The 25,328-nt window shown below is 41.9% G+C and overlaps 1 protein-coding gene and 1 pseudogene across 1 annotated transcript in view; both read left to right on the top strand.

Moving 5' to 3' along the window:
• FMN2 (formin 2) overlaps positions 1-25,328 on the top strand; it is a 281,809-nt gene that overhangs the window by 83,590 nt on the left and 172,891 nt on the right. Inside the window, exon 4 of the mRNA XM_072970983.1 lies at positions 2,365-2,420. Within this exon, the coding sequence (XP_072827084.1) occupies positions 2,365-2,420 (56 nt within the window). The remainder of the gene's footprint in view (positions 1-2,364; positions 2,421-25,328) is intronic.
• On the top strand, positions 13,901-14,000 carry LOC116279465 (U6 spliceosomal RNA; annotated as a pseudogene).

The raw sequence follows: 25,328 nt of genomic DNA, 5'->3' as shown, positions 1-25,328 counted from the left end.
TTACTTTGTAGTAGTTATTCTGTGCATTTCTTTCACCTTAAAATCTTCACCCTCTAGAACTCCTATACTTCAGCTTCTGATTTTGACGAGAATATTTTCATGTATAAGATTCTCCTAGATGTAACACACTGATTCAAGGAAATAAGAAGTATAGTGAAAGAGATGGGGATGGGAAAGTCAATTCAATTCAGGTCACATTGATTTAGAGGGAAATCCACTGTTTAGATGTAGGTGTTCAAAATATTGTCTGATAAATCTTTCTAGTTCATTGTTCTGGCGAGCTGTACACATTCTTGTTCACCATCAGAGCCCAGGAGTTCGCTTGTCGGGGCAGGTCCCCAGGTCCAGGACAACAGAGGAAAACCAGGAAACGCTGTGTGCACTTCCGCTGTCTGGGCGGCTGGTGTTCCACCAGGGGACCCTGTGGGCTCCTCCTGCACTAGCCACACAGAGAGGAGGAAGGGACACTTTCTCTTCAGTGCAAAGCCCCAGGGCCTTTACTCAAGTCTCTTGTACTCGGCAGGATTTGGAGGTGACTAAAAACAGCAGAAAACAAAAATGTTCGCATCTAGACAGGATTTAATATTAACTCTTCCTAGCCTTGCTGTTAACGATCTTTCTTCCAAATTGGCTAACTCAGGTGTTAAGTTCAGAGCAGAGGTTTGTCAGTGTAAGAGGGAAGAAGCCCTTTTGCTTAACTGAGTGGAACAGCGCTTGTCCGAGGAAGGGCTTGTATTCTAAGGCCACTTGCTAATTCTGTGCCACGGTGACGCCTGTCGGTGAGTGACTGCTTCCTGGTCTTCTCAGTGATTTTTGTTCTGAAGGAGACACTGGGAGCTCAGGTGGTGCCTGTGCCTTCTGTCTGATCCCTGCCCCTCCTTCCCTGCTCAGCTCCCTCTCTCCCTGGTGGCTCCCACTTCCATGGTTGGCTCATTCTTTTGATCTCTCCTTTCATCCCCTCTTACAAGTACTCAACAGATACTTTAAACATCTGCTGTTTACCAGGCACTATTTTGGATGCTGGGGGTTCAATAAGGGGAAAAAATCTACAAAATCTTTGTCTTCATAGAGTTTGATAAATGTATCAGCAAACAACTGAATTGTGTAGTATTTCATTTGAGGAGCCACACTGTGAAGGAATCACCAGGGAATGGGGAGACTGGGGAGCGGGCGGGGCTGCTGCTGAATGGCGAGCCCAGAAGGCCTGCGTGAGCTCAGAAGGAAGGAGGCAGGGAGCGGGGTGTGCAGACGCCCCCGCCGCAGAGAGCCGGTGCGGGGCGTGCCTGGTGCGCCCAGAGGCAGCAGGAAGGCCGTGCGGCTGCAGCGGAGGCGGGCAGAGAGGTCGGGGGCGGGGGGCTGAAAGAAGGCCCGGGGCCCGCGCGGGGACGGCGCTTTAATCCAAGTGAAGTGAAAACCTTCCGCATAGTTTAACACTATGCTGTATGATTTAAATAATAAATGCCTTGTATTTTTTCTATAGCATTGTCACATGCTGCCAAACTGGAAATGTCTAAAGGGTCCCCAAGAGTGACTGCTGTGTCTTGTCAGGTGTCTGGTCTGAGTGCCAGTCAGGGGTGGACAGACGTGACAGTCAGGAGACAGACTCTCGTCTTCACGTGGCCACCAGCTGCCTCGGGTCTCTCACTGCAGGTGCCCAGCTTGGACACGATGAGTCATTTTCAGACTCCGGTCCACGCAGCCCTGGGGATTCCTGGAGGCTCTGTTATGTTTTTGTTTGCAAACTACCATGCAAGCTTCACTTAGAAGAAAGTATCCCCGAGTTTAAAAACCAAAACAAAACATAGACTTTGGTGTCCCTTAGGTTTTCTGGCGTGAAAGAATCTGCAGTCCCGTAGATTCTCAGATGACAGACATGAAGGAGCAAAATCCCTTATTACGCAGTGCCTCTTGTGAGTGTTCCTTACCTCTCATTAAAGTGGAAGGTAGATTGTCAGATAGTCAGATAAGACATTCGACATTCCATCCTTCAGGACTGGTGAGTTGGCTTCTGTCATTGTGCAGATTTAAGGGACTAATATAAAAAGTGAATGTCTTTGCAGGTACTTCCTGGCACAAATTGAAACTAGCAATTGAGGAAAATAACCATGATTGACATGTAAAGACGGGCATAGGGCTAATCTGACTTTGAAAATAACTAATGACATGAGTGTTAAGTCATTTTGTGTGTTAAATATACTGAAAAGCAGTCATGTCCTTATGACATAAAGATATAACTGAAAGGTAACCTGGATATGTTTGATACTTATGATTAAAGGTATATTTTAGTTAGTTTTGTTTTCTGATCAAAGAAATGGGAAAATTTGCTCTTTAATATATTGACTGTCTTCTTCCTTTTCAACCCAGAATCTCAATCTGCTGTTTTAGAAACTCCGAAAAAATGTTCAGATGCTGTTCAGGAGGTAAGAAGATTTGATTAGGATGTCGGATCCCTTTCTCTCTTATTTGTCTAAAAATTGTGACAAACTGATTTCTCTTCCCATCTGCCCGCTCGCTCGGCTGCCGTGTTTCTCAGCCTGCACGGGAATCAGGCAGGTGGAAGGGGGTGCTTTCTTCCATTCAGACTTTGCCAAGAAAGTCAGCCTTGAGGTGGAACTGAATACAGGTGTCTCAGATTCTGTGTCGTTGTGTGTCCAGCCAAGGAGCTGAGCCCGCAGCGGCCACTCTGCGCAGGGAAACTTGCCTGGTTGAGCTAACAGTCATGTGGATAAGAAGTTTTTAATGTGTTAGAGCTTTCCTAAAACCAAATAATATTCTTCAGTTGCTTTGGTTGGATAAAGCATTAGTTTAATTTCCACAAAAACTTTTTTACTCTGTTAATAAGGAAGCCAAGTTTTATGACTTTTTTCCCTGCACAAATACGCACCTCCTGCCATAATAGGAAACACTTATTTGGAATAGTAATTGTGTTTAGCAATTGCTCTTTTGGATATAAAACCATTTTTTAAATTTATTTACATATTCTCCCACTATACTTTTTAAAATAATTTAGTATTAGAAATTGCCAATAAGAAGAATGTTTTCTGGAGTGTGGTCTAAGTAGAAAATGAGACAGTTTATTCCTGGGTTCCAGGCTCAGGTCTGTTTCTGGTTAGTTTGTGACAACATATTCAGGCCATCTTGGGGCATAGTGTTCATCTCTGTAAAATCAGAGAATTTGATGATTTTTGAGAATTTTTCCAAGTGTAAAATGAGTTCCCTCTAAGTGAAGCAGCCCTGCATCATACATGAAAGTTTGCTCCTCCTGGAGGAGAAATAAGACTATAACGATTGAGAACTTCATTTCATAAATCCACTCCCGTGCTTTTCAGAAGTATGTCTAGATTGGTCATTATCATAAGAGTAAAGATTCTCTTAAGGATAATGTCACAGAACAGGTTTTCCCAGCTTCTTTTTTTAGAGCAGAAACCCACATCAGGCGAGGGGACTGGAGAGGCGTGTTGGACCCAGCTGAGCGTTGATTACTGTGCAATGATTAGCTGACAGTGAATATGATGAAGGAAAATAAAAAGAGGTAAAGAGAAACAAAGTGAGATATAATTACAACAAACAGTGCCCTTAAATGATCTTTTCATTATTTCTGCAGCGCTTTTCATTTTTGGCACGACTGAGTTGTGACCTGAGATGATGTATTAGATTTTTCTAGTTCTTATCTCCCGGGCATGTATTACTGACTTCCCTGTTATATATGATAATGCCAAAGAAAACCTGGACAAAAAGTGTCCTACACAACCAACAATGATAAAACACACACAACATTGCTCTCAATATTAAGACTCCAGCTGTAATAATTCAAGGTAGATATGCATGTGTATAAAATTATAGTGATTTTCTGTATTCCTTAAGCTGTGAACCAATAGTAAGCAGAAAATCTGATGAACTGGATGATTTAAAAACAGCCTGGCATCTCAAAGATGAAATACATTGATTAAAATTTCACACCTTCTCATTTCCTTGTTGCCAGTGAAGTGTCTAGAAGCTAGGAAATGTAATACATTAATTGGGAGGTGACAATATTTGGAAGTAATTGAGATCAAGCACTCAGTAATGACATCACTTGCTCTTGGAATCATTAACTCTTTGTCATACGTTTACTTAGGGACTGATGTTTTCCTTAGATGATGTATTTCTGTGTCATAAAAGGCTAAATAACTGGGCATAAAGGGGTTCAGGAAACCAGAGTTAATTACCAATTTACTGTGCACCTGTTCTTTTACTGTATTATCTTATGCAACTCTTATAATAATCTTTTAAGTAAGTATTATAATTCATATTTAATGATAAGAAAATGATGTTTATAATAGGTAACTTGCTTAAGGTCAAAAAGGTGATAAGGAATAAGAGCCAGGATGTGAACATAGGTCTGTTTGACTTTATACCTTATATTGTCTCCTCTGTGATAAAAATTAAACCCTGTGAATGAATAGCCCTGTGGCTATTTCATACCATATCGTGCCAAAATCATCAAAGGGTAAGGTGACAAGTAGTGCTTTTCCGGATGCTCCTATGGAATTAGGAAGTTTTAAAATAAAACTACTTTCTTTAGACCTCATTTACTGATTATTTTAATTTCAAATAATATGCTCTGAAAATCTGCTCTGTCTAGAGAGTTATTTCATGAAACTGAAAAAGGACTTTCTTTTTTTTTATTCTTTGGCATTTGACATGCTATTTATAAACTGAAAATCCTTTTACATTTTTACAGTATGTAAATATTGTAGCCAAATGTCAATTATATTCTCTAGAAACATTTGCACCTACATTAAAGATTTATATATGGTAGCAAAACTGGTTACCACCAGTTTTCAACTTATTTTTACTTTTGAAATTATATATAAAATGTGTGGTTTGAAGTATTTTCCTAAAACTCTTAACATCTTTCTAATGTAAATGGACTAGTTGAAAGGTAAATAGAATAAAATTTGATCTTTAAAAGCTCTAGTTTTGGGGCAAGAATTGGTAACAACAAGCAATTGAAAGTTGAGTCTACCCACACATTAAGATATTTATTAATTGTGAATAGCCACATCTATTACAAAGTGCTGGATAATGATAAGAAATTAAACAAAATCAGCATCCTCTTATCCCATATGTTGTACAGTTTATATGCAAATACATTCTCAAATGTTAGGTGCTTCTGATTTGAGGGAAGTGGCAAAATCTTATTTCAGTCCAGTTTTAACCTCCTTTGAAATTGGCTTAAAACTCTTCCCCTGGGATCCTACTCTGATCAGTCTTCCTGGAGACTCTCAACCTCTCAATGCCTAACTGGGTTGCAGACTTAATTGAGGGATTGAATATTCTTTTCTATTAGTTCTCCTTTTAAAGTATCTCCTGTAGTGCTCTGTATACAGTGACACGTCAGTACAATGTATTATCAGCTTCAGAAACATCTTTATTAAGAACAAATCAAGGAAACGCATGTGAATAATGAGGAGCAGCCTGGTCAGTGGTATTTGAGGGTTTGCTCACATGTTTCTTGGCAGAGACAAGTTCAAAGAGTAAAAAAAAGAATTCTTCAAATCAAAAGAAATGTGTGGGGAATGTAATTCTGAAGAAATAGAAATGGAGACATGAAAACAAGTCACTTGAACTGTATTAGAATGTAGTAGATATATCAAAAGGTGGGGAAAAAAACATTGTTTAACGTAAGTTACTTCTAAATTCTAAGGCAAAAAGTGACCTGGATTCACATGTTAATTATAAACCCACAAAACCACAATTCACAAGACAAGTACACAGCTAAAATATAGACCAGAGTAAGAAATAGAGGGGTTCAAGAAGCGAGGCAAAGACATGTTTGAGATCCAAAAACATGGGTTAATCTTCCTTGAAGTTTACCTCAGGCTCTGCTCATTCTTAGGTGCTTGATAAGCACTTTGACTCAGTGAGTCTGGGGAGGGATGAGGTGTGGCTGGGGAGGGCAGAGACACAAGGATACCCTTGTGGAGGCACCAGTTTTGAAAATGGGTAACACGTTGGCAAAATGTTCAACGAAATGTGTTAAGGGGAAGATAGGATTTTTCTGGAACGTACAATTTTATTTTATGGAAACTCTAGCTAAGAGAAAAAAAATTAGACATTTTAGTTTTAGAAATAAGGAAATAAGAGAAACTATTCTGTCAGTTTTAAGAATGAAAAGCAGTGGCATCTGGAAAGCAGTTACAATTTGAGATGAGAATTTGAAAAAAGCATTAGAGGTCACTCACTGTTTCCACTTTTCTCTGGGGCCATAGGGCTTACAGTGAAATGACGTTCCGTATTTGCTCTACAGAGCCTTAGAGGGTGTGAAATTCCTTCATGCTGGGCAACACTGGTAATGACCTGGGAAGAAAGGCAAATAGTTCAGGCAGCTGATCTAAATGGGTAACTGAGCCGATAAAGGTTCTTGGCTTATAAAGGGTGTTTATCTTTCACTGAACTTTATCGGACACCTGTTGATGCACTATGTGCAAGGTATTTGTAGTAGGTAGTGAAGGAAACACAAAGAACTGTAAGGTCCTGGGCTCTTCCGTGTACATGAAATGATCTGCAAGATGTAATGTGACTTTGTCATAGTATTTAGTGTATGTTGCACTACAGAATTTTAAAAAATGGGAACATTGTTGAGAAATTGTAATTAAGGACAGCTTCTTAGGAAAGGTGCAACTTAGATCAAGTCCTCAAAGTGATCACTTCTGGACAGGGGGAGGGAAGAAGAGAGTGCGTGCAGATGGAGAAGAGAGTGAAGATACAGAAGTAGACATGAACGTGGCGTTGAGGCGGGGAGATCACTGACAGATGCAAGGGTCCTGGGGACGGGAGAGGCCGCTCACTCCATTCCTCCAGCTTCTCGGCCCGCCTCTGGTGCTTCTGCCCGCCCCACCGCTCTGCTGCAGCCCAGCCCCAGCCCTGGCAGGTCACTGCAGCCGTCTCCCAGCAGATCTCTTCACTTCCAGTCCAAGCCCCTCCTGATCTCTCCCCCACAGTCCTCCAGAACTGTCTTCCTAAACTCCAGATTTACTCGTGTCTGATGTCTGCTCAGACCCACTCGATGACTACTCAGAGGGTTTCAAAGAAGAGTCAGACTCCAGAGTTTGACGTGCAAGGCTTTCCCTTGCCATCCTTTGCCGTTAGCCTCATGCCCCGCTATTTCCTGCCTGTTCGGTTTGCTCCAGCCTTGAAAAGACACGCTAGTTTTCTGAAAGCTTTAGCATCCTTCATGTCTGCCTTTTGCATTTTTTTCTTCTGCACTCCTACTGCCTTTTTTAATCCAATGAATTCCTGTTTCTTAATCGAAACTCATGTCACACTTCACTCCCTCCTAGACGCTTCCCTGGAGAGGCCTCAATCTAGAGACTCCTTTTTGATGCCTCTTCTGAGATCCCTGCACTTCCCTTACTTTCCCATAATTGGTGTGTTATGCGTGTCTCAGAGCTAATAGGGCTCCTTAGAGCTATGACTACCCACGTTCTGTTTGCCCCTCCAGTATCTAAATAGTGCCTGACATTTCTGGGCAGATCAGAAAGTGACAAACGAATAAACATACAGGAGACCACACTGACTCAAGCAGAGGTGCGCACTGGGAAGTGGTGGAAATTTTGCTTATATTCACACCATAGTGATTGAGGATTGGGTTTGGAACCAGTGTGTCTGGGCACAAATCCCAGTTATACCACTTTTAACTGGGGAACCTCAGCCATGCTTTTTATTCTCTATGCCTTAATTTCCTCATCTACAAAATGGGGCCAATAGTAACTCCTGTCTCATAGGTTTTTGTGAGGTTTAAATGCACGAATTTTAATGAAGGGCTTAGAAGAGCCCCTGGCACATGGTAGGCGCTCAAAATGTAAGCCAATATTTTGTCATTATTACTGTCATGTCTGAGCAGTACCCTGGCTTCCAGGGTTGCCTTCTTAGTGCAGTTGATCCTCATCATTTAGAAATTCTATATTTGCAAATCTGACAACTAGCTATAATTTATTTACAGCCCTGAAACCACTGCTTGCAGGCCCTTTACTTCATTTGCAGACATGTGCAAAGTGGCGAAAAACTGGAGTCACCTGGCGTGCACCTTCCCCAGCCAAGCTGGAGCGAGGCAACTCTGCCTTCTTGTTTCAGCTTATTCTGTAAATAGTGTCTTTTCTGCCACGTTTTTCACCTTTTTGCGCTTTCTGCTGATGACTTTGCTATTTAAAATGCCCGCAAGCATAGTGCTGCACTGCTGTTTAGTGTCCTAGGTGCAGGAGGGCTGCGGTGTGCCTTACAGAGAAAACGTGTGTCTTGAATTTAATTTATGCATTTAATATAATTTAAATATATTTATTATAATAAATAAGGTAACTTGAAACTGAAACACACATAAAACAAGGTGATGTGCTGATCAGTTGAAGAAAATGTGGCTGGAGGCTCGTGGGAAGCGGTCTCTGTTTCCAGTGCTCACTAATTCATCGTTCACGGTGACTTCATAGAACGTAACTGCATAAGGAGAACTGCCTGTATCTCATTTAAGCCTCGCAGTAGCCCTGTGCAGTAGGCAGGGGAGGTAATTAGGGTATCCACATTTCACAGGCTATTAAAGACCTTATGAGCCAGGTAGAGAATTTAAAATGTCTTATGTTCAGCATAAGAGCCATGAGTTTTTGAGCAAGGACGTACCATGATAAACCCATGTTTAAGGACCTGATGAGAGAATGTCGTTTTGATAGGAAGAGGGGGGCTAGAGAAAATCAGGAGGACCAGCTCCTAAAACTTGCAGTTATGAAGTGGGGAGATGCTGAACTAAAGTGCTGATATGATAAAGGAAAAGTAGCAGCCAAAGGTTGAAATAATGGCTTTGGTAACCAGGTGACCATATCTAGGGTATAAATTTAGGCTGTGGTTCTCAAAGTGTGGTCCCTGGAGGAAGTGTCAGCATCATCTGGAAACTGGTTAGAAATGCAAATCCTCAGGCCCTGCCCCAGGCCTACTGAACTGGAGACTCTGGGGGTGGGGCCTGGCAGTCTGTATGTCAGCAGCCCCTCCAGGGGATTCTGCTGCACATCAAGTTTGAAAACTAATTAATTCAAAAAATGAATCAAAGCTACTACCAAGCCTAGGTAAACTGCAAGGCAGAGAGGTGATACTTGGTTACAGGATGAGATGTACTTTAAATATAAGGGAAATGTTAGGTAATCAAATAGAAATATTGTATGTCAATTATTCCTTGATAAAAGATAAAATTAAAAAAGCTATATAATCACAAAATGAATGTGAAATATTGTTGAGAGGGAAAAACTTGCAAATCAGCAGGACAGAGCTGAGAGATTTAAGATGAAAACATTGTTGAGCTCCCCTAGCATAGAGAGAGAGGATTGTGGGCCAAGGACAGAGTCTTGGGAATTACTCAGGTTTGGTATTCTACTCCAAAAAAAAAAAAAAAAATTCAAGAGGGAAGAGGAAAGCAAATGGAGACGAGAGAGTGTAAAATTATACAGGCCAAGCGAGGAGAGGATTTGTAAGAAGGAAGGCATGAGAAATCATTTCATAGTCTTTATACAGGCTACATTGGAGCTGTAGTGTTGGCAGTGAGGACACGAGGGTCACCAGGACAGCAGTTCCAGCCGAGTGGCAGCAGAGTCAGAAGGTATAGCTCTGCCCCTCGGGGTAACATTCCCAAGCCATTCCATTTGATTTTCTGTGAGCTTTGTTGTTTGGAACTTTAATGACATTGGGGGCTAGTTGGGTATTGACGCAGGGAGGTGGTTAGGGGGTGAGACTCTAGGCTGCGTTGTTTATGCGTGGGTCATCGATGAAGGGAAACTGTGACAGACTGTTCTTCCTTGCAGTTAATTGGGACAGTAAAGGAATGTTTTGCTTTAGAGTATAGTGCAGGACCTCGCCACAGCTCAGGTCATGGGAGAGAAAATTCAGAAGATATGAGGGAACCAAAAAGGCTGTTTATTTCCATTGTTTTCTAACTCCTTTCCTAAGCATGCTGTTTATTACCTCCACTCTGGTCATTCACTAATGATGGTGACTTTAACCTTCCCATCAATCAAATTATCAACTACTGCCATAGATGTTCAAAGTTACCCAGCCAGTTATGATTTCTGACTTACCCCTCTCCTCTCCACCTCACATTTCTCATCTAGGCAGTGAAGGGATTGGAAGAGATTTGTCATTTCCATTCTAATTCAAAAATGTTATAATTTCAGTAGTTCGTCATTTCCATTGTAAGGATTCCAGAGACGCTGTTTTAGTGCTCTGTGAGAAACCCTTTTCCATAATATGTTCTCATTTAAGGCACCCCGGGTATGTTATTTACCAGTTACCGTATGTTCTGATACTCCCTGCTTTCTTGATATTCCTTTTCAAAGTTGAGATTGATTGTACTTTATTTCTGTGCATAATCTGGGTTTCTTTTCCTGTAGAATTACAGCATATTTTGGCTTATTGTAAATCTGGAATCTCATTGGTTTTGTCCAAAACCTTAGACTATTTTAGAATTTAGAGCATGAGAAACAGAGAGTTTATATGCTTCTGTGAAGAGTAAAATTCATATTTTACAGACGTCTAGAGTTATCCTAACTTGCCAGTGACATGGCCTTAGAATTTAGCAGAACTTGAAAATCTGAATATTAAAGAAAATGAATTACATAGTAAAGAAGTAAAGTTTCAAAGATGAGCAAATCAGCTTTTCAGCAGAAGCTTTCCATGCATGTATCTCGGCTTTCTTTTTGACACTTTTAGCCTTAATATTATAGTAATGTTCCTTTTTCTGGGAACCAGATAATCTTTATTTTGAAAATACTTTGTTGAATGTATTATTTTTTGATGGCAACTTGTATTTTGCAATATTCAAGTAATCAAATAATTTATAAGAAATAACCAACACTACCCACATATAAGATTATACAGAAGTGAAAGAATTTTGGCTGACTTACTGTATACAAGTGTTCAGCCAAAATGGATGGCAGATCTACCAGTTATAATGATTTACAGATTTGGACTAATATTTTTAAAAATCTCAAAATTGGTGATATATAAAATAAAACACTATGTTGACTAAAATAGATTTGTTATCTTTCCTCCATTTGTAAGGATGCATCCATTATATAGATTCTGTACAACATTGCAAATATCACTTTTTCCCTTTTAAAAATTTTATTTTAATTTTTAATAGTGAGAACCTGATTTAGGATCAATCTCTCCTTCTTCTCTTCCTTTTCCTTCTCTTCTTCTTCATGTCTTTTAATTTTTATATTGTTTTTCATTATATTCAAATCTATGATGAAAACAGCTGGCCAAGGTAATAACATTTAAGAATTAAGTCTGGGAGAGAATGCCCAAGAGATGGTGGAGTAGAAAGGTCCTGAGCTCACTCCTCTCATTGGCACACCAAAATCACAACTATTTGCAGAACAGCCGTCAATGAAAAAGACTGTAACCTACCAGAAAAGATCTCATTCAACTAAAGACATAAAGAAGGAGCCACAGTGAGCTGGATAGGAGGGGTGGACTTGTGATGCTGTCAAATGCCATATGCCCAAATGGGCAGCCCACAAACTGGAGAATAATTAAATTGCACAGGTTTCTCCCAAAGGAGTAAGGGGTCTGAGCCCTATATTGTGCTCCTAGCCCAGGAGTCCTACACCAGAATGATGAGCCCCCAGAGCATTTGGCTTTGAAGGACAGCTGGGACTCCACTGATAAAGAGTGCACAAAAATCTCATATGCTCCGAGACCCAGAACAGAAGCAGTAATTTGGAGCCTCTGTCAGACTTACCTGTTGATCTTGGAGAGTTAGTCACAGAGGCAGGAGGCAACTGCAGCTCACCCTGGTGACATACACACTGGTGGCAGCTGTTTTGAAGGGCTCATTCTACCACATGGACACTGGTGCTGGCCAGCGGCATTTTGGTGCCAGTGTTGGGAAGCCTCAGGCCAAGCAACTAACTGGGCAGGGACATAGTCCCACTCAGCAGCAGACAGCCTGCCTTAAGTCTGCCTGAGCCCACAGCTGCCTCTAGACACAGCCCTGCCTGCCCACCAGAGGGCCCAGGACCCAGTTCCACCAACCAGCGGGCAGACACCATCCATAAGAACACTGCAGCACTGCAGTCTGTGGACTGGCCCACCCACTAGCAGGCCAATACAAGCTTCAGGACAACCTGGGACCCACAGAAAACTTTGTCAGGAACCAGCCCCACCCACCAGTGATCCAACATGTGTTCTGGGATCCCTGGGGCCCTGCAACCAGACCCCAGGACCTGGCTATGCCTACCAGTAGCCTGGTACTTGCCCCAAGATCTGGCCACCCACCAGTGAGTGGACTGCAACCCTGGGGCCACCTGGACCCTGACTCTGCTCACCAGTGAGCCAGCACTTGCCCCAGGGTCCCCTGCGGTTCTGCAGTCAGCTCTCCTGTGACTTAGTTATGTCAACTAGTGGCCAGCAGCAGGACCTGGCATGCAAATGGACCAGGAGCCAACAAAGCCTACCCACAAAGCCAGCCCACCACAACAGAATGATCCATGCAGCCCTCGTAGGGGGAACATAGAGCATAGAGCTTGGGTGACGAGAGGAGAGTGTGCTGCTGGGACGCATAAGATGTCTCCTGCAGAGGGACACCTCTGCAGGGTCCAGAAATGCAGCTAACATAACAGACACATAAAAATAAAAACAGCAAGTTAGGCAAAATGAGGCAGCAGGGGAACATGTTCCAGACAAAGTAACAAGATAAAACCCCAAAAGAGCTAAGTGAAGTGGAGATAAGACAGTTTACCCAAGAAAGAGTACAGAGTGATGATTGTAAAGATGACCAAAAACTCAGGAGGAGAATGGATTCACAGAACAAGAAGTTAGGAGATTTTTTACAAAGATTTAGAAAATATAAAGAATAATCAGACAGATGAAGAATATGATAACTGAAGTGAGAAATACACTAGAAGGAATCAACAGACTGAATGATACAGAGGAAGGGATCAGTGAGCTAGAAGACAGAAGAGATCACTGATGCTTAACTGAAGAAAGAAGAGTGAAAAGAAATGATGACAGTTTAAGAGACCTCTAGGGCAGCATCAAGCACACTAACATTCACATTATAGGGGTACCAGAAGGAGAAGCGAGAGAGAAAGGGTCTGAGAACATATTTGAAGACATATTAGCTGAAAACTTCCCTCACCTGGGAAAGGAAACAGTCAGCCAAGTCCAGGAAGCACAGAGAGTCCCGTACATGATTAACCCAAAAAGGAGCACACCAAGACACACAGTATTTAAGTTAATGACAAAAATTAAAGATAAAGGGAGAATATTAAAAGCAGCAAGGGAAAACCAACAAATAACAAACAAGGGAACTCCCAAAAGGCTATCAGTTGACTTTTCAGCACAAACTCTGCAGGCCAGAAGGGAGTGGCATGACATATTTAAATGGATAAAAGGGAAAAAACCTACAGCCAAGAATACACTGCCCAGCTTGGTTTTCCTTCAGATTTGATGAAGAGATGAAAAGTATCACAGACTAGCAAAAGCTTAGAGTCCAGAACCACCAAACCATTTTTACAAGACATGTTAAAGGAACTGCTCTATGCAAAAAAGAAAAGGACACAATGAGAAACATAAAAATCACAAAATGAAAAAGCTCATCAATAAAGGCAAACATACAGTAAAGGTAAGAAATCATCCACACACAAAGCTAGTAGGACAGTTAAAAGAGGAAAGTAGTAAAATCATCTATAGCCACAATAAGCAGTTAAGGGAAATGCATAATAATTAGATGTAAAGTGTTATGTCAAAAACAATAATCATGAGGGGAGGAGAGTACAAATGCAGGATTTTCAAAATGCATTTGAAATTAAGAGGTCAGCAAACTTATAACAATCACGTATATATATTGGGTGCTATATAAAAACCTCGCAGGTGCTCACTTTGGCAGCATGAAGATACTAAAATTGGAATGATAGAGATTAGCGTGGCCCCTGCACAAGGACAACACGCAGATTTGTGAAGTGTTCCATATTTTTGAAATTTGGGATTTGCAAATGTTAACCACTGTATATAAAAATAGATTAAAAGGACATACTTCGTCTGTATAGCACAGGGAACTATATTCAATATCTTGTAATAACCTTTAATAAAAAAGAATATGAAAACAAAAATATGTATATCTATGCATGACTGGGACGTTATCCTGTACACCAGAAATGGACACGTTGTAACTGATCATACTTCAATTAAAAAAAAAACCTTGTAGTAACCACAGTCTAAAAATACATAATAGATACATAAAAAAGAAAAAGGTATCCAAACGTAACATTAAAGATAGTCATCAGATCACAAGAGAAGCAAACAAAAGAAGGAAAAAGAACAAAAAAGACCCACAAAAACAACCCCAAAACAGTTAACAAAATGACATTAAGAACATACATATCAATAATTAGTTTAAATGTAAATGGGCTGCATGCTCCAATCAAAACATATAGAGTGACTGAATGGATACAAAAACAAGACCCATATACATGCTGCCTACAAAAGACTCATTTTAGATCTAAGGACACACAGACTGAAAGTGAGGGGGATGGAAAAGGGTGTTTTCATCCCAAAGCAGCGGAATACCTTCTTTTCAAGTGCACATGGAACATTCTCCAGGATAGATCACATGCTAGGCCATAAAGCAAGACAGTAAATTTTAGGAAAATGAAATCACATCAAGTATCTTTTCTGACCACAATGCTACAAGACTAGAAATCAAGTACAAGGAAAACTACAAAAAACACAAATATGTGGAGGCCAAACAATATGCTACTGAACAACCAAGACCTCTCTGAAACTCCGAGAGGAAATCAAAAAATACCTGGAAACAAATGAAAAGGAAAATGCAATGATCCCAAACCTATGGGTTACAGCAAAGGCAGTTGTAAGGGGAAAGTTTATAGAAATAAAAGCTTACCCCAAGAAACAAGCAAAATCTCAGATAAACAACCTAACCTTATACCTACAGGATTACAAAAAGAATAACAAACAAAACCCGAAGTTAGTACAAGGAAAGAAATCATAAAGATCAGAGCAGAAAGAGATGAAATAGAGACTTAAAAAATAGTAGAAAAGATCAATGAAACTAAGCTGATTTTTGAAAAGATGAACAAAACTAATAAAGCCATACCCATATTCACCAAGGAAAAGAGAAGGGCCCAAATCAATAAAATCAGACATGAGAAGGAAGAAGTTACAACTGACACCACAGAAATACAAAGGATCATGAGATTACTACAAACCAATACATGCCAATGAATTGGACAACCTAGAAGAAATGAACAAATTCCTAGAAATGTGCCACCTCTTAAGACAGAACCAGGAAGAAATAGAAAATATGAACAGGACCAGTTACCAGCAATGAAATTGAGTCAGTAATAAAAAAAACAACTCCCAACATACAAAAGTCCAGGATGAAATGGCTTCAAAAGTGAATTCTACCAAACACTCAGAGAAGAGTTAACACTCATCCTCAAACTGTTTTGAAAAATTGCAGAGGAAGAATACTTTCAACCACATTCCATGAGACCAGCATCACCCTGAAACCAAAACCAGACAAAGATATCACACAAAAAGAAAATTACAGGCCAATATCACTAATGAACATTGATGTAAAAATCCTCAACAATAGCAGAGTGAATCCAACAATACACTTAAAGGATCATCAACTATGATCAAGCAGGATTTATCCTAGGAATGCAAGGATGGTTCAGTAACTGCAAATCAGTCGATGTGATACACCACATTAACAAGCTGAAGAATAAAAGCTATATGATCATTTCAATAAATGCAGAAAAAGCTTTTGACAAAATTCAATATCTATATATGCTATATATATGTATACACACAGACACAGAAACATACACACAGAAGAGTATTAGATCAGCTATAAAAAGAGAATGAAATTCTGCCATTTGCAGCAGTGTGGTTGGACCTGGGGGTTATTATACTTATTCAAATGAGTCAGACAAAGACAAATACTGTATGATACCACTTATATTTGGAATCTAAAAAATAAATCAGACCTGCAAATATAGTGAAAAGCAGCAGAATCACAGATACAGAGAGCAAACTAGTGGTTATCAGTGGAAAGAGGGAGATGGAGAGGGCAAAATAGTTGTAGGGGATTAAGAGATGCAAGCTACTATGTATAAAATAAATGAACTACAGGGAGATACAGTACAATACAGGGAGTACAGTTAATATTTTAGACTAGCTATAAGTGGAATATAACCTGTAAAAATTGTGAATCACTATGTTGTCCACCTGAAACTTATATAATAATGTATTTTTACTATACCTCAATAAAAATAATTTTTTAAAAATTGAGTTTTGGAGAGCTTTGCTAGACTTTGCTTGCATGTGTTCCCTCAAGTAATCTTTGTATATGCTCCTATAAATGGGAAAACGGGAGCACTGTTTACATTCCAGGACAGCTCAGAAAATACTTATTAATGCTTAATGGTCGCTTTTAAGACTATTCTGGAAAAATGAAAACACTCTATATTCTTTACTAACCCAAGTTAAGGAAGAAGTAGTGAATATTTGTACTTCCTGGATGAATTTGGGAGCTAGGTTTTTGGCTTCTGGTTGTTTGTAGCGTTGTAATTGGAGAGTGGAGTTAACTCTCAGGACATTAGTGATTGTTTATTAAAGTTACTCCTTTTCCTGCAGGCTATTTAGAGACTGTATGGCCTGGTTCCCCAAAGTATGCGTAGTGACACTTTAGTCTTATGTGTAGACACTGGTGAAAAATAGAGACTTAGATTTTTTTAAATATATATGTGGATACCCACATTTTCATATAAATGACAAGTGCCTCAGTATTTTGCCTGTTAAATTCCTTGATTAGTTGAAAAGTAAATGAGTTGCCTTTTCAGCTTCCTTGCACAGTAAGAGCTACCTGCTGTTCTTTGATTACAGGGAAGTAAGTCCCTCCTGGAAGGGCCGTGTCTCTGAAGGTACTGCTTCTCTTTAGCTCTCAGTGAGCAGCAGAACTGATCTTCAGCAGGTGAAATGTAGGAAAATGCAGAGTTTTAGGGAAGAGGGAATGGGGTTGGGAGTAAGACTGTTAAGCTGATGCCTTTCCTCCTCCCACGGGGAAAAAAACCTACCTCTGGAGACTTTAAACAAATACACCCATAGCTGCGTTTGTACTTCGTTTATAGTAAATGCCCCTTTCTGTCTTCTCTGTCTGTACCTTTTCCACTGAAAATGGGGTAGGTATTTGTTTTGGATTTAATGAAAGTAAAGTAATAGATAGTAAAGTAAAAGAGTTGGTGGGGTTTTTTCATGGAGACTTTTTTTTTTTTGATTTAGCCTTTGATAAGAAAGATACGAGTTTAGTGTTTTATACTTCATATCATCTTTATATTACCTCTTAATTATTCTCCCCCAGTAGATAAAGAGCAGGTCTGGAGGGTCAGCTTCAAGTGCCCATGTGGGGAGGATGGTAACGTCTGTGGCTGTGGACTGTGGTTCTTCATGGTGCCCTCTATTGGGATCGTGTTTGAAAAGCCCTGGGAAGCTCTGGGGAAACAGTTCTCTGCCTTCTCCGCCTTTCACTCCAGCCTCCACTGGGCAGTCCCAGGTCCATGTGGGCAGCTGCCCGACACTGCAGCGTCGCAGGGCTGGAGTCTGTCCTGCCTTCTCTCGTACCTTTTCCTGTTCTGATTTTCCTCCACCCATTCCTCTTTATTCTCTTTTATTTTCACTCATCTATTATTCCTATTTAATTTACCCATAGGGCTTTCCCTTTTTATTTGGGTAGCCAAAGCATTTTTTTCCCTTAAAGTGTTCCTAGTCGATTGTATGCCCTGGGAGAGATGGGCACCATTTGGATGTGAGAGTGACTCATGCATTGGCACAGTTGCTCTCAGCCGTCTTGACAAATTGTGGAGAGTCCAAGGTGTCACTTTCTGAAATGCCTTGGGACAAATATTTGAATTATAGTGAACATAATATAAGTTGTATTCATGTGCATAAGACATATGCCCATGGCTATGTGAATCACAAGTATCTCACATGATCCTATTGAAGACCTTTTTCAGAGATTACCTCTTAAAGATAGTGATTAGCTTTAACACTTAGATTTTAAAACGTCTTTAGGGAACGTTCTAATACCAGATGTTGCCGGGCAGGGAAGAGAGTAGCCTATCTTGGAAGTAAGTTGGTTTGTCACTCAGAATGGTCTTCCCTCTGCTCAGGGGTCTACCTGTCTTCCATGCTTTCATTCAAGGATTAGACAAGGACCTTAGGACTTTATGGTAATGTGTGTAACCACTCTGAAATCCAAGGGTGGAGAAGAGGCGACACATAGAAATACTGGTAGTATCTTCCCATGGAGGGATCTTTTGAAAGTATTATAACCGAACAAATATATTTGGCTTAATTTTATAAGTCTATTTTTTGGTATTTTGAGGATTCCTTATTTTATATTTATCTCTGATGTGTTTGTTGCCCCTCAGGAAGTTTCTGACATGAAGTCTGAGGGTCAGGCCACTGTCATTCAGCAGCTGGAACAGACCATTGAGGATCTGAGGACCAAAATAGCCGAACTAGAGAAGCAGTACCCTGCTGTGGACATGGAGGTGGCAGCTGGCCCTCACAGGGTTCAGAATGGAGTGGCACGTTCAGAAGATGTCTGTCTGGAAGCTCTCAGGTTAGGAGAAAAGGATGTAAGGCATCAAAGGATTTTACAGGCAAAGTCAATCCAGACGTCCCCGACAGAAGAGGGCAGGACACTGACGCTGCCTTCTGTTAGTGCCTCTCCAGAGTGTCCCCCAGGCCCACCTGGGGCTGAAAGTGGAGACTCAGCGGTGCCATCCTCACCTTCTGGACCTCAGACAAAATTCTGTTCAGAGATATCTGTGGTTGTGTCTCCAAGGCGAATATCAGTACAGCTCGACGCACATCAGTCCAGCCAGACTCCACCACCTCCACCCCTTCCCTGGTCTGATGGTCAAGGACAGGCCGGACCTCAGCCTTCCCATCCTTCTCTTCATACTGAGTCTGAAGCCAGCCATGAGCACTCTGTTTGCTCCTCCTTTGAAAACAGCCGTGACATCCCACCCCCACCACCTCTGCCTTGTACAGAGTCCTCCAGCTCCATGCCTGGCCTGGGCCTGGCGGCTCCCCCACTCCCCCCTCTCCTTGGCATGACAGGGCTTGCTCTGCCCAGTACAGCAGGGCCCTCACCTCATCCTCTGCCTGGTACAGAGATGCTGCCACCCCCTCCCCCACCTTTGCCTGGAATCCCTCCTCCCCCTCCACTTCCTGGAGAGGGAATCCCCCCTCCCCCTCCACTTCCTGGAGTGGGGATCCCTCCTCCCCCTCCTCTTCCTGGTGAAGGGATCCCTCCTCCCCCTCCACTTCCTGGAGTGGGGATCCCCCCTCCCCCTCCTCTTCCTGGAGTGGGGATCCCTCCTCCCCCTCCTCTTCCTGGAGTGGGGATCCCTCCTCCCCCTCCACTTCCTGGTGAAGGGATCCCTCCTCCCCCTCCACTTCCTGGAGTGGGGATCCCTCCTCCCCCTCCACTTCCTGCAGTGGGGATCCCCCCTCCCCCTCCTGGAGTGGGGATCCCTCCCCCCCCTCCACTTCCTGGAGTGGGGATCCCTCCTCCCCCTCCACTTCCTGGAGTGGGGATCCCTCCTCCCCCTCCACTTCCTGGTGAAGGGATCCCTCCTCCCCCTCCACTTCCTGGTGAAGGGATCCCTCCTCCCCCTCCACTTCCTGGTGAAGGGATCCCTCCTCCCCCTCCTCTTCCTGGTGAAGGGATCCCTCCTCCCCCTCCACTTCCAGGAGCAGGGATCCCTCCTCCCCCTCCACTTCCTGGAGCGGGGATCCCCCCTCCCCCTCCACTTCCTGGAGCGGGGATCCCCCCTCCCCCTCCTCTTCCTGGAGTGGGGATCCCCCCTCCCCCTCCTCTTCCTGGTGAAGGGATCCCCCCTCCCCCTCCTTTGCCAGGTATGGGGGTTCCACCTCCTCCAGCCCCTCCCCCACCCCCCCCCTCCTGGAACAGGCATCCCCCTACCCCCACCAGCCCCTCTGCTTCCTGGATCAGGCCTCCCTCTCCCACTACAAGCTGGGAGCAGCACTTTACCAGCACCGCAAGTGTGTGGATTTCTTCCTCCTCCATTGCCAACTGGCTTGTTTGGATTAGGGATGAACCAGGACAAAGGGAGTAGGAAACAGCCAATAGAACCCTGTCGGCCAATGAAGCCTCTCTATTGGACCAGAATTCAGCTACATAGTAAAAGGTAACATGAACGGGAGCCCATCTTTGCACAATTTGTCAACGTGAGGGAAGCACTTTCAAACTTTTGGGAAAAGTGACAATCTAATGTATTTCTAAGTACCACTCTAAAGCTTGTCTGTAGATTTTTACATTAATATTCAGTGACGCAATCTGTTACTTAAAATTTTAGACTTCACCAGAAGTATCTAAAGGATAAAACAGATGACATGTATCAATGTACAGATTTCTGTCTATACGGTTTTTGATGGACTTTTTAAAGCTAGAGGGATATATTTTTCTTAGCATACAGGCTCGGTTGCCTAGTTGCAGAACCTCACTGACAAATAGCTTATAAAAGTGAATCAAGTCCTTAGACAAACTGAGTCCTGAGGATGTTTTCTGCATCCTTTTGAAGACACATTACTACTATTCCATTTTGTTTGCAATAGTCTTTTCAGAAACATGTTACACAAAAATACACACATCTACACTCCATGAGTGAAATGACTTCGTTCTGAGCATTTCATGGCATTTCTATAGAAGATTTGCAACACTGTGAGGTCCTAAAATAATAAATTTATATGATTTTTATAAAAGATATATTTTGCTTCCCACCAGGTGTGCTGCTAGCATATTGCTTACCAATGCATAGACCATAGCCTGTGTTCCTCACCCCTGGGACAGTGCTGTGACGTGGCTGTGGAATGTGCTGGTGGGAGACAAAACACACACTTTAAATTTCACTGGACTGCCTTGTCCTAAGTTCTCAGGATTCTTTGAATTTTTGTCTGTGTTGTGTGGTGCAGATTTAGAAATAGGGTATTTACCAGGCTCGTCTCATTTATTATATTAATGTTCTCTTCACTGAATCATGCTGGGGGGAAGAATCTATGTATTTTGACTACTTTGTACTTTGCAGCTTGTTCTCTGAATAATTTGCCATGTCACTTATGTAGACTGATGTATCGTTTCCAACTGTGCCCCCAAATCATTTTATTTGTATGCATTATATGAAGATGTTTGGTTTTGTTGTTCTTTTGCTTTTTGAAAAATGGATCTACCCTTTTTAGGTGGTACCACGTGAGTCTGCAGTCACTGAGAAGTCAAGTCACGTGGAATGATGGGCAGTGGTAGGAAGAGAGAAGGGACCACTGTGGGTCATAAAATGATTGCTTTTTAGCCCATGAGTAATCCACAAAGCCGATGAGTCCAGTTGAGATTGTGAGATGGCAAACATTGCCTGCCTTGACAGCCATCCTGAGAGGGGTTTTTCGTTTATGTTTTTATACAATGACTTGATAACTGAGAATTCCTGGAAATTATTCTTTCCAAAATTACTACTGTCTTCTCTTCCACCCCCTCTCCTCGTCCTTTCTGTTCATGATCCCCGTGATGTCTTGGAGTTTGGCTTGATGGCTCTCTCATTGGTCTTTTGCTTAACTTTAGAGACTCCAGTGCTTCACTTATTTGGGAAAAAATTGAAGAGCCATCCATAGATTGTCATGAATTTGAGGAATTATTTTCCAAAACTACTATAAAGGAGAGGAAGAAACCTATTTCTGACACCATCACCAAGACCAAGGCTAAGCAAGTGAGTACCCATGTGTTTTCTGAAGTTGGACAGTGTTTGGGGCATGAGTGTGAACTTTCATTAGAGAAAAACTTGGAAGTCATTTTCTGGGCTCTGTCTGTAACCTGCACAGTCTGTAAGCAGATAGCAGAGGATAGAATTTTACAGCATGTGGTGAAGTAAGAGTTTCCCGAATAAAACAACAAATAATCACCTCCACCAAGTGACAATATTCTGACTATTTTATTTGTAGTCTCACAATACATAGTTCCAAACTTCCAGAAGTTGCTTATTTCTAGAATTAATTGTCTAGAAATAAACTGTCACTTGATTGAAATCCATCTGAGTGCCAGTATGGGTGGAAAGAAAGGTAAGAGTGAGCAATGAAAAAAAGCAAGGAGTCCAGCCCTTAGCAAACCATCATGTGTTTGGTATTTTGTTGCGTCCCGACTGAAGTGGGTGCTCTGTGGAACCTGCTAAACAACCACACTGTACTTGACGGAGGGGAGAGAATCTTGTGTCCAGTTCCAACATCTGCATTCTGTGTTAGGTCCTTTGATCTATCCTGGAGAAAAACATTTTCATGCCGCGTTTCTCAGCTGATCCACCAGGGGCCTTGATCATGAAATGATACTGTGAATTTCTCAAGGCTGTTATGCAGGAAAATGTAGTAAAATCCCGGAATAATGAGCCCATTGTTGCTATTGGCAGGCCTCCTTCACCCTGAAATGGGGAGTGGCTGCCTTTCTCACCTTTGCAGGGGGAGGGAAAGTGCGTGGAGGAAGCAGTGGCGAGCAGTTCCGTCTTTTCAGGTCAGGGAAAGGGAGAGAAGTGAGACCTGGAGTTCCCAGTGCCCTCCTGGTGCAGTCTCCCCAGAGGAGCAGCAGCGAATGGGGTGATGTGATTCCCTGAATTTCTGCCTCTGATCTGAAAGCTGTAGCTAGGTGTATGACCCACAGTCGTTCCTGTCAATATTTTATTTCAGAGCAGACAACCCCCACCAGACAGACGCTCCGAAATCCAGCCAGGAAGGGGTGGATTCGAATGGAACCTCTAGCTGAGTGGGCGGGCAGGTTCACCCCAGGCATTTCTGTTAATCTGAGAATGGTGCAAATCCAAACATGCAGTTCAATTTTTCAGAACCATCGATTGTGGTACAGCTGGTTGCTGGTGACTTTAGATCAGAAACTATGGTAATCCTGCCATGTTGTAGGCACTTAATAAATATTGCTTAACAAATAAACCAGCTGACTGTAGGAGGAAGACTTTATAAATATCAGTGACTATGCCTAGTAATGCTTAAAAGCCAAAGCATCATTCATCTCATGATAATCAATATGGCCAAGGTGGCTTTGTTAGTGGAATAAAGGTAAATGGAAAACCACATTTTTCTGCCAAACGTAAACATTTAAAAAACCTTTTCTGTGGTATATTTGCATATAGCACACTTAGGCTGAGTTGCCATGTCTCTTCTCATGGGCTGTATCAGAGATGGAAAAGCTGTCTGGGCAAAGAATATGGGCGGGGAGTACAGACGTCATGAAGAGGGAAGCAGCAGGACTGTCACTTGACAAGCTGGCAGTTATGATGGGAAATGTCTCTTGTCTAGAGATGAAATTCTCAAAAGGGCAAACGATGCCCTTCCTACCTCCCATCACACTTTTTCTGTTAAGTGAATGGAGATAAGGCAGATGTCTCATATGTTGTCTGCAAGAATAGGATTTCATGATTTCTTCAACATTAAGTTTTTAAGCTTACTGAAAAAAGATGTATGTCCAAATTATTAAGACTTCAACCTCAACTAGCTGGCATGCTGTGGCCTCTTTGCATACGAACAGTACATCTGCGTTGAACATCATCTCAGCACAGTCGCCTCACTGTCATGAGAACATTTCACAAACTGGGGGTAAGACTTTACCAGTGCTGTAATTTACACCTGTTGATGGTGACAATACTGTTGACCTTCTGCCTCAAACAGGGTTTGTGGAACAGTCTCCATCATGACTCGTGATGAGCTTGCTCAGCTTGGCCTGGGTCTTGTACTCAGCTCTGCATGTCAGGTCTGTTTTTGGAAGGATAAGGAATTTTTTTTCTGTATGTTGGTGAGAGAAAAATCTGCTGCAGAGTGTTATATTGCTGAAGAAAGCTAGTTTTATTTAACTTTGTTGTATTTGGAAGAAAAATCTATCCATTTTATCTACTTGAGATTTTAAAATTTTGTTTAAGGAAAATGTATTTTCAGGATGCATGCAAATACATTTGACCCTTGAACAACACAGGGTTAGGGACACCAGTCCTCTGTGCAGTCAAAAATTCCTGCGTAACTTACAGTCAGCCCTTCATGTACAGAGTCCCTCCACATCCACATTTCCATGTCCATGGATTCAACCAACCTCAGATCGTGTGGTACTGCAGAATTTACTACTGGAAAACATCTGTGTATAAGTGGACTTGCACAGTTCACACTGTGTGACCTGTAGTTCCTCTTGATGTGCAAATGTTTTAGTACCTCATGGTCCATTTCCAGTGAAATCGATAGCCTTTAATGCTGTGGCATGTGTTTATGAAAGTATTTCAAGCTATTCTTCTTCTATACAATGAAAGCTAAGAGTTGTGGTTTTCTTTGAGTATTTCAAAATAGCCAAATAATTTTTCTGTGATCTGCCCTCTTCTTGAGAGGAAGACGATGGCTGAATGCACTGGTGGGACATGGCTTTGCTGTTTTTGTTTTCAGAAGAGGTGTTTTCAGTGTGATGACAGAAGACTGCTTAGCTGGGCGCACTGCTGTTTGGCAGAAGGAGGAAGAGGTTGTTCTCTGGATGCCTAGAGAAGCAGCGATGTTGAATCTCTAGTATTTCTAAGTCCTTTCTCCTCCAAGGAACTGAAGACAGAGCGTTTCATATTTTTCATGGAACCTGCATTTGAGTTCTGTGGTGACTTCTTAGCTTACCCTTCTTCATTTTGAGGTATATGAAGCATAGGAGATTAGCTGGGAAGGCATCTGGGAGTTTATCAGACTGCAATTTGACATAGTTCTCCTTTAGCAAACGCGCGTGACCCAGGTCAGAATTAGATATCAGCCTGCTAACCTGGCACAACAAGAACCCCGGTCTCTTAAGGAATCAAGAAGATAGAAAACCAGACTCAAATGAGGTCCATGCTTAAGACATCGCACATGTACACACTTGCCCATTTTTATGTCTGTTGTTTTAATTGAAGTAGAGTCAGTTTACAGGGTTGTGTCAATTTCTGGCGTACAACGTAATAGTTCAGTCATACATATACACACATACGTTCATTTTCATATTGTTTCATTATAGGTTCCTGCAAGATAGTGAATGTAGCTCCCTGTGCTCTGCAGCAGAAACTTGTTGTTCATCTCACTTGCCCATGTTGAAGGAATGCCCTAGCACTGGTAGACATTTAGCCCAGTCTCGCCTCTCCCACCAGGCTGATGCACTGATTATGAATGTTGATAATGGACCTAAGTCACCTTGGGATCTTTCATGTCCA

The sequence above is a fragment of the Vicugna pacos genome, chromosome 11 (genome assembly GCF_048564905.1).
Source record: "Vicugna pacos chromosome 11, VicPac4, whole genome shotgun sequence".
Classification (NCBI taxonomy): Eukaryota; Metazoa; Chordata; class Mammalia; order Artiodactyla; family Camelidae; genus Vicugna; species Vicugna pacos.
The sequence above is the reverse complement of the archived record's forward strand: the minus strand, read 5'-3'. Positions and strand labels throughout refer to the sequence as shown.